The 9,972-nt window shown below is 35.7% G+C and overlaps 1 protein-coding gene and 1 long non-coding RNA gene across 3 annotated transcripts; one reads left to right on the plus strand and one right to left on the minus strand.

Moving 5' to 3' along the window:
- Positions 1 to 696: 696 nt before the first annotated feature.
- On the minus strand, positions 697 to 1,625 carry LOC112201119. Its single transcript, XR_002936592.2, has 3 exons — positions 1,496 to 1,625; positions 1,233 to 1,333; positions 697 to 757 (listed from the first exon to the last, which is right to left on the minus strand). It is a non-coding gene; the product is annotated as an uncharacterized LOC112201119 (long non-coding RNA).
- Positions 1,626 to 5,749: 4,124 nt separating this feature from the next.
- Positions 5,750 to 9,109, plus strand: LOC112199968 (nuclear transport factor 2). 2 transcript variants are annotated; one of them, XM_024340964.2, is made up of 9 exons: positions 5,750 to 6,004; positions 6,313 to 6,497; positions 6,844 to 7,135; positions 7,228 to 7,502; positions 7,591 to 7,753; positions 7,953 to 8,074; positions 8,166 to 8,231; positions 8,427 to 8,478; positions 8,587 to 9,109. In XM_024340964.2, exons 2-9 carry the CDS (start codon positions 6,315 to 6,317, stop codon positions 8,844 to 8,846), a joined length of 1,413 nt encoding a protein of 470 aa, XP_024196732.1. In that variant the 5' UTR covers positions 5,750 to 6,004; positions 6,313 to 6,314; the 3' UTR covers positions 8,847 to 9,109. The 2 variants fall into 2 exon arrangements, with proteins under 2 accessions (XP_024196732.1, XP_040374851.1); XM_040518917.1 differs by lacking the exon at positions 5,750 to 6,004 and adding an exon at positions 6,068 to 6,206.
- Positions 9,110 to 9,972: the final 863 nt, after the last annotated feature.

Genomic DNA, 9,972 nt, shown 5'->3' on the forward strand with positions numbered 1-9,972 from the left:
GTGAGGAGGAGAATAAGCTACCTCAACTGCCACTCATAAACACAAAGTCTGTGAGGAGGAGACCAAATCACATGACCCGCGTATGGTGAGGAAAAATCATCGAAAACCAGTAAATCCATGTAGCTTCCCCACATTTCTCACGAGATAGAAACCATGTATTCAACGACGTGATTCCGCACGCCAAGATTACTCTCAATCTCAAAATAAATAAGTGAGAAATAGAAATAAATCGACGGCGTGTCCCACACGCCCAAAATATTCTCAAATCCGTAAAGGAAACCGGAAATTAGTATAAGCAAATCCCATTTCCAAAAATCTCTCAAAATCTCCAAGAAACCAATCAAATCCAAAATCCTTAATTAGGCATTCCCGATGCCAAAACCGAAAGTCAATAAATAAATGAGAAAATCCAACTCCATCGAAACTCATCTCGAGAATCTTCCAGGAACTTAAATTGGCAATTAGAAATATACTTAATTCCGGAAAATTACCTCGGAAATAAGCAATTTGTCAAATAATATTATAAGTCATAATCAACCTTTGAAACTCATTATCGAGAGCCAATCCACGAGATAAACCGAGATCGAATTTCCGAAAATCAAATCATTTGCTCAATAAGTAATATGATTAAAACTAGAGCATTATTTAAGAAAATAAATGCATGCATCAATATTTAAAAATAAAAGTCCACTCACAGTACTATTCCGACGATCACGCATTCGTGTTCCGTCATCGAGCAATAGCTCGGTACGTCGTCCTGTACACAATTATATTCTGTGAATAATTCTTCAATAATTTAATACGATTCCTAAAATCAATTCCTCATAATTACATCTCCCATTCTCCTTGGATTTAGCCCAAATTATACCACTAATACCAATTCGTTAATTTAAAGGTTTCAAGGTAGAACCGAGAGATATCCGACGGTCAGATTCTCGTAATTCGATAATCGAAACCCTAAACTTCAAAATTCATACTTAATTCCAAGTTTCTCCAAAAATTACCAAACTTCACAAACACTGCCCACTCGTCGATTTCAGACTATATAACAATTATGGAGGAAATCCGACAATCGGATTCACGATTAACATTAACCGAAATCCAAATCTTTAGAAATTTATAATCGATTAAAAACTTCTCCAATTCCAACCAAATTCACATAATCAACCTCTACAAAAATTATAGGATTTAACTAGCTAAAAAATAGAATTTAAATTATGTTTAAACCTCACCACTGTTCACGCGCGGTACTGTTCACTCGGCGGTCAACTTCTCCGATGGTCACCAAATTTTTGCAGCAGCTTCATCTCAATCCCCCTAGCATTTTTCTCAACTACACCAAGTTCAGAAAACAACTAGAACTACCTCAACAATTAAGAAAACAGTAAACCCCCAATTTGTGAATAGTGCCGGATTTTCAATCTCTAAAATCCTCTAATATATATGCAAAATTATACTCAAAAGAAAGATCATGAGGTAAAGAACAACTTTATACCTTGAGGTTTCTCCAAAATGTCGACGGTTTGAACGGATCTCCCTTTCTTTCTTTCCTTCTTTCTTTCTCTTTCTCTTTCTCTCTCTCTTCCTCTCTTTTTCTTTCTGGTTTCTGTCGTAAAAGATGGGGGAGAATGGCTGGAAATGGGGCTGATCAGCCCCTTATAATTAAGGTGTGCTGAAATGATCAAAATGCCCCTCACACGAAAATACTCATAACTTTGACATATGAACTCCGATTTTTACGTACCACATATGCACGTCTCCTACAACTTTCATGAAGAAAATTTTCTCAAATTTTGATCCGAACAAAAAGTTATCTTTTAGGGCCCCCTAAAAGTACCGAAACGACAATAAAAGTGAAGGTAAAGGTCGTTTACCGTCCAAATGACTAGTAAACTGGTAAATTGAGGTACGGGATGTTACAAATATACTATTATGGCATAACCTGTTACGTCATCTTTCTTCTGCCATGTTGCATGGAATCACTTACAAGTTTTGATGACTAGTTGCATGGAGTACGTACTGCTAACCTTACGCACAAGTAAATTGTTTATTTACCACATATTTGCGAGTTGTTACTTTAATAAGACAATCCTCTTATCATGAGGGGGAGAAAGATTGTTCCTGAATAACGACATGAATTGGTGTGAGATATTTATCCACCATCTCATTTTTATTTTGAGAAATATATAAACTAGTGATTTATAAAAGAAAGTGACAAAATTAAATGCTAAATGCAAATATATCTACTTGGGTTAAAGTCCCTGAGACCAACCATATAAACGCAAACAATGTGGACTCCATTTGATTTGTGGGATGCAAAAGTATCCAACATGGTTCTCCTGAAAAAAAAAGAGTCATTAAACAATATCGATTACAGCTCCTAATATGGTCATACATACAAAGGGTGTAAGTACGCCATTTGGAAATGATGTCTTGGTGATACAATAATAAATTAATATGGTTGATGCTAATGAACAAAATATCTTTTGACCTAAAGCTTGGTTTGGTTTGCCACCAACCAATGAACATCTCCACTTCAAAGAAAGTGATAGATTTTTAAACGCATCTTTTGAGCATGGGCAAAATAAGACAGTCTTCCAGCCGTTAGGAGGGGGAAAGACTACTGTCATTTAAATAACGGCGTGAATTTGTGTGGAATGTATCCACCAAGTCTAAAGTTTTAAGCTTCCAAAGAGGGAAGATCATGCAAACCCTATAACGCTCTACCAGAGATTATAAGTAAGAAGATCCACATTCTCTATGTAATTCATCTATGAGAGATGATTGTCCTAGAAGTGACAATATATGCCCCAGAACTGGCATGGGTACCCAATATCAATAAGTTTCTTACAGCTAATACATGCATATAAGAATGTGTGGGATCTATGATTAATGATCATCGATAATAATTTACATTTGGTAGCTATCAAAATTCATTGAGGGTTGTATTGATGCTATACAACGTTTCATTATAAATGTCGACAAAGTATATTATTGGCCAAATTAGAAAGAAGCAATTCCAATTGAATATTTGAAATGTGATGAAATACTTAGACCTTTAACCCTACATGGTACAAAAGGCTATTTATCAAAAATGAAGATAAATCACTAGGACACAATGTCTGTTTATAGAGACATGAGATTATGAATATCTTCCTTTATACGAATGACAATTTTCTATAAGCACAGTGTTACATATAGTTGTTATATTGACGAGAGATTTATGGCACTTTGTCATTGTATATTATGAAGATTTTAAAGACACATTGCTAAAAGCAAAATCTTAAAAGTAAAGTGTCATTATACGCGTATTGCTTATCAAATCCTTAAGGGATTCCAATACATGAATGATTCAAATGCGTTTCCATGAATAGTTGAAAGAGCATGAGGCTCACTCATGGAATCAAAGAGTTTAAAGCTAGCTCATATGTACTAATTCTGTTATACTTAACGCGATCCAAATTGACTCGATGAGTACTATACTAAGACTACGAAATCGAATTCGAATTATGATTATAGTGTTGCAACATATTTTAACTTTCGTGAAGTTATGAATTACTTAGAGCTCTTGAAGAGCTTATATGAAACGTATCAATACACAAAGATATTGATGTGTATGGCTAGATATGCCATGATGATTTTCAATGTTTTAAACTATACAAGTTAAATGTGTCAAATTCTTTATATTGTTTAGCTATTACTTAGTGTATGAATTTGAGCATATGAGATTGTTTCTAACCTTATTATATGAGATAAGGCTTATTGAAAATAGTCTAGCTTTGTTGGTATTGCTTTAACTTTGCAGGTATGAAAAGTCATTATAAGCCCCTATATGCAAAGCATACATGATCTCACTTCAGCGATAGACACATCAAACCACTGTACACAGTACATGGAGCTTATCGCATACAAAATTGAGGCTTGCTATAATCAGGGGGAAACTCTCATCAGGGGGAGCATCCAGAAGTATGTTACTTAGGACATATGCGCGTTGTGCTCTTTTTGTCCTTCGACCAGGGTTATTTTTGTCTCACTGGGTTTTTGTTACCTGGCAAAGTTTTTAACTAGGAAACAATAAGCACGTCCAATACTTTCATTCATTGGCGGACATCCAAGGGGGAATGTTGTAAATATTATTATCTATGTGATTGTCCACGTAAATACTCATTAGTTATGTACTTTAATGTAAACTCTACCTCTATATAAAGGAAGCTAATGAGACTGAATGAGAACACTTCTAGTTCCTCCCAATTGTTCTCTCTTTATCTTCTTTCTACTCTATAACAAATATATATATATATATATAAATTTAAAAAATATATAAATTAAATATATGTATATATTATTGGGGTGAGTTTGGGGATGGGGATCACAATACCATCCTTGCCCCATCCCTAATCTTAGATAGCGGGGATTGGGGATCCCCATCCCCATACCCCATTTATCCCCGAATTCTCCCCTCATTAGGGGAAGGTATCCAATGGAGCTCCGCCCCACTGAGAGTTTTTGTCATCCCTAGTTATCTCTAGTCCTCTTAACGAAATGTTAATTATTCTCAATAAAAAAAATAATAATTAAAATTCTCTAAATTTGAATCTCTATCTTCTTAATCAAATTGAAAAGTAAAAAAAAAAAATTATTTAAAAATGATGACACGTTTATTCACTTAAATGAAGAAGTTCATGTGTCAGAGACGAATTTAATTCAAGTGAAAAGAAATTGATATGAGAGCAAAATTATTTTCATTAAATTGTTTACAAAAATATAAGTGATTTTCCTGTGTTGAGATCCTATGCCTGGCAAATTTACATGTAACCCATCATCCCGCTCGCTTTGAATCTGCACATATGCTAATTTGTGTTGGGCAAGCCCACATGCTTAAAAGCCTGCAAATAAACGGGTCGTGTCGTGTTATTCCACGAAACCAGTTGGAATCCATTAATCTAAAACCTTCCTAAAAAGGACCTCACTTCACTTCTGATTTCTCTCTCTTTCTTTTTGCAATCAACAGAGAGCGGGAGGCCGAGACCAACAACCTTTTAGTCCTTCGCCAGTTTCACACACTAAAAGTACGACATCGTTTTAAGCTGACTTGGTGTAGCGGGGCAGGCTTATTTGTTGAGTGTTCGTACTGTTGTAATGAATTTCTAATATTCGAACGCATCACTTATGCAATGATTATCTTCTACTGCTTGTAATGAATAAGTTTTTGTACTACTCTGATATTTGGACGCATCGCATCACTAATGCAATGATTATCTCATCCGTACAGAAAAAATTCAAACCTCCGTACATAGATAACAAGGACAACTTTTATTTCCAATTATAAAGATCCATTTTGTGCTTCATCACTTCATGATCAAGGATTTTGTCATAATTAACAATGGGATTATTGCTTTATCTTTCATGATTCACTTTCTGTTTTTTATGGTTACTTGCTGAAATTTAAAAAACTCAAAATACTATATTTCTTATATAAAAATATCAAAACTATCAAATACTATATCGCATTTATTTTTTATTCGATAAAAAAAACAAATTAGCAATTCATTCTTCTAAAGGAAACCTAGATCCTGTCAAAATTCTTAAACTTTTACCATATTTAGCTTCCCCCAATTTCCACCCTACCTCTCAAGCGCGTCGCATACACTGCCCACTCAATAAATGCCCCACACAATGACCAGGACCGTCGGATCAGTATAAAAACAAATCTCAGCCGTCAGTACCGAAATCCTCGTACGCCTAGGTTTCGTTTCTGTGGCAGACCCCGGTCACCAAAACTGGCAATAGAAATACATACGAAAAATTCCCTCCAAGTCCGACTAAAGACTGTGGGTCGAGGAGTACATATCGGACTATGAATTGGAAAAACCCCATTTAAATCGCTATAAAATCTCAACAATCACCTTCTGCTCTCTTTACCAACCACTATTTTCTCCTTCTCTCTCAGCCGCAAGAGCACCGCTCTCTCCTCCCTTCTCTTGTGGTTTCATCGATTTCTCCGGTAGGGTTTTTGTTTCTTTCATTGGTTTTCTATTGATTCTCACCGATTCTTAATGGTGTTTTATCGTAAGTAAGATCCAGCTCTTATTGTTCTGTAGGATGGTAGATGGAAAGTTTGTAGATTTAGGTTTGAAGCCAATGAGAAAATGGGTTGTGTGTATTTTGTTCATTGGGCTTTAGTGTTAGGGTTGATTATATTGGAGGTGCAGTTTGGCATTTGCATGGACTGATTTATAGTCATTGTTGTTTGGTGTGGTTGATTTGATTTGGTTTTGGTTTTGTCTTTGGCTTTGGCTTTGTGTTGTGCAGAGATGGCAAATCAGACAGAGGATCCGCCGATCCCAAGTGCAGAGATTGTGGGCACTGCTTTTGTGCGTCAGTATTACACAATACTTAATCAAAGCCCTCATGAGGTTTACAAGTTTTATTCCAAAGACAGTCTCTTGAGCCGACCTGAGGCAGATGGTACAATGACAACAGTTGAAACTGTACAAGTAAGTCCTGTGAACATGATCATAAGGCCTATAAGTGCATGCAAGTTCATAACAATGAAACTTTATACACGGAAATTACTTGAGTTATGTGATTGATTTGGAGTAGAACCGTAGACGAGGGATTTAATCTATTTGTAGCAGGAGGATTGCATTGTGACCTTGGCTTCACGACTGTTTGATATCCTTAGTTACCGAATTAATTGTTTTTTATAATGATGCCTAAAGTGGTTTTTCACCTCATTATACTTGTTTTGCCACTGTTTAGGTAACAAGTTGTAGTTGGATGTTATTATGTTTTAGCCTTAGTTTTTGTAGTTTGATTGATTGGATGTTTGTTTTGAAGCAGGCCATCAATGAGAAGATATTATCGTTGGACTGTCCTTCTATACATATTTTGACGGTAGATTCTCAGTTTTCATTGGCCAATGGAGTAATTGTTTTAGTGACCGGGAATATAGTAGGAAACGACAAAGTGAAAAGAAGATTTACTCAAACTTTCTTTTTAGCCACGCAAGAGACAGGAGGATATTTCGTCTTAAATGACATGTTTAAGTTTGTCATCGATGATAATACAAATGAGTACACTCCTGGTTATGTTGCAGAAGAGACTCCAAATGTTCCTTTGAACCCAAATGATGGTACGTTTTGCCACTTCTGTGGTTTGAGGGAAGTGGTTGGATTGTTTTTCTTTGTCATTAATTATTAATTTTTGCGTTTATTGTTATTACAGAGTTATGTGCTGTTACTGACGAGCCTATTCCCACTCAAACAACTTATGTGGAGGTTGATAGTGCCAACGCAAATGAAGTTAATCATGTGTTGAAGAACTGTGAGGAGTCTGAGAAAAATGTTATTTCTGAAAAAAGTGTCGTTGCTGAGAAGAGTGTTGTTGTTGAAAAAGGTGTTGATGCAAGACAGGGTGTTGCTAACCATGTCAATGAAGCAGCTTCTTCAGCTTCTTCCAACATCCAGAAGGATGCTCCGAAAAAGACTTTTGCATCAGTTGTAAGTCATTGTTTTGGCACTCATGTAGTTGCAAACTTGCAATCACTAATCTTAAACTTATCATATGATGAATTGCATGGTTCTTTAGGTGAATGCCTTGAGTGTGAATAAAGCTCCCTTCAATGTGAGGGCACCCCCACCTAAACCTGTTGAGCGGCCACGTGCAACGGCCCCTGCACCTGTAGCACCTGAAGCTTTAACCCGAAACAACAGTACTGCTAGTTCTGTGGAAAAGAACAATGGTCCTGCAGGTTGATATTTTTATTTGAGAAGCATCTCTGTTTGGTAGTAGTTGGTCCAATGCTATTTCTTTCCCCATTGATGAAAGAGGTTCCAAGTTCAGATCCCCTTTCCCCAAGATCAGAAAAAATTAAAAGAAAAGAAAAAAAATATATACTGATGCATGAGTTGTTCAATAACTTATATGATATCCTTTGTTTAATCTTCCAGTTAAAGTTCATGCCATTTTTGTTGCAAGTTTGCCTATGAGTGCAACTGTCGAAGAATTGGATAAGCTTTTCAAGCAGTTTGGATCCATCAAGCACGATGGGATTCAAGTTAGAAGCAATAAGGTATGATTTAGATTTTTTCTATTTGTCTCAAATTTGAGCCTTCTGTTTGATTTCATCTTGTTGACCCCATTTGTATTACACTCCTATACAGATACAGGGAACATGCTTTGGATTTGTGGAATTTGAATCTGCTAGTTCCATGCAGAGTGCAATAAAGGTATAAGTTTGTGTTTTGCTTCCTATTGATGAAGTGGTGAGAGGAATGTGTTGTGCTTGTAATGGTTAACAATGTGTTTGTTAATATTTGCTAGTTTCTATATGGAAATGTATCTGACATTTAACAATGTGTTTGTTAATATTTGCTAGTTTCTATATGGAAATGTATCTGACATTTAACATTTGTGTGCATCAGGCATCTCCTATTGAATTTGGCTCTCGTTTGTTATCCATAGAAGAAAGACGAGGCAAGTTGGAATGTTTATATTCTTGAATTATGTGCTTCCATGGTAGTTTCTTGAATACTCGGACTAAGCTGCTATGCTGTTTTATGCCCACAATATTTGTTATTGCAGCAAACAATGATAGAGGAAAGTTTCCTTCTGGAAAAGGTGGGTATCGAAATGACAACTTTAGGGGCCGCGAGAACTATAGTGGTGGCGGAGGCCGTGGGAACTATGGTGGAGGCCGTGGTTATGGAAGAAACGATTTACGTGGTGAATCAAGTCAATTTTCAGGCCAAGCTAGGGGCAATGGCGGGCGCTATGGAGAAAGGCCTTATCAGAATGGAGGAAAGGTTGTTCGTCAAACAGCAAAGCCGTTGGCCGCAGCATGAGAATTATGTTGTGGCTTTGGTTAGTAGCTCATTCACAAGATTTTGCCTCATCTCATAGGTTGTGCTTTTTGGTAGGCAGATTTTAGAAAGCGGCATGCCGGCATCTCAAGTTTTGAAGTTATGATAGAGTTTTTCAGTCATTCTTTGCCATCCATTGATTTTTTCCCTTTCAAAAAATTTTGTAACTATTTTTCTATAGAATAATTTCCATAGAATAATTTTCATAACAAAATTTCATTTCTCCGTGATGTTGTTTCGTTTTTTTTTTTCCCTTTTTCTTTTCATCACATTAATAATTCATAATCACAATTAGATTTTCGTGAATTCGTTCCCTCACTTATAAGTTATAACTTATATTAGAAAGACTTATATCACTTGCTGCATTGTACCGGCAGTATATAAAAGAAAATTATAATAAAAGAGAGACTTGTATTATTAGATCAAACGGTATTCGGATCGGATGGTGTTGTTGCGTCTCATTTACACTGGCATGAAATTATTTTGGGATTATGAATTATTGAATAATTAAAAAGATGAAGATCGTGATCGTGTATGCCTCAATCCACTCGATACGTGGCAGCCAAATGTGATGTGTCGGAGAATCTTTATTCATAACGTCAACATCAATGACGTGCCTCAGCGGATCATCCTACCAAGATCTCCTCTTTGTTGTCCTTTTCTCTCTCTGACTATTTCTATTTCTCTCTCCGTCCTTTTCTACTTTTCCTTTTAAAGGGAAAATAGTTTATTTTTCTGAGGTCAAAAATGTAAACTTTCATCTCTCGTTTATAAATAAGAGATTTTGATAATTTTTCTCTAATTAAAAGATAAATTAAGTTCTCTTAACTTCATATATAATTTGAGCAAAAGTTTCACTGTAAATATTCAAGACCACCACTCTCAGATCAACTTATATTCGAGTTAACATGAGGAGTTAAACGCTAACAGAAATTATTAAAATTCTTTCCTTGAAGTTGATCTGAATAATAACAACACAACTCACCTGTGAATAGCTATGATTAATATGACTCCAAATTAGCAGCTAACTGTTTCGATTTTAATAATTTCAAATATAATACCTAATTATTTTTCAGAAATTAAATTGAATTGATTATAATCACCCATT

The sequence above is a fragment of the Rosa chinensis genome, chromosome 4 (genome assembly GCF_002994745.2).
Source record: "Rosa chinensis cultivar Old Blush chromosome 4, RchiOBHm-V2, whole genome shotgun sequence".
Lineage (NCBI taxonomy): Eukaryota > Viridiplantae > Streptophyta > Magnoliopsida > Rosales > Rosaceae > Rosa > Rosa chinensis.

What these genes read in the sequence shown, in the direction of transcription:
- LOC112199968 (XM_024340964.2), top strand. Translation starts at nt 6,315, where the DNA reads ATGGCAAATCAGACAGAGGATCCGCCGATCCCAAGTGCAGAGATTGTG. An exon ending in TCCTTTGAACCCAAATGATG is followed by an intron (nt 7,136 to 7,227) that starts GTACGTTTTGCC and finishes TTGTTATTACAG; the next exon opens with AGTTATGTGCTGTTACTGAC. An exon ending in CCATGCAGAGTGCAATAAAG is followed by an intron (nt 8,232 to 8,426) that starts GTATAAGTTTGT and finishes TGTGTGCATCAG; the next exon opens with GCATCTCCTATTGAATTTGG.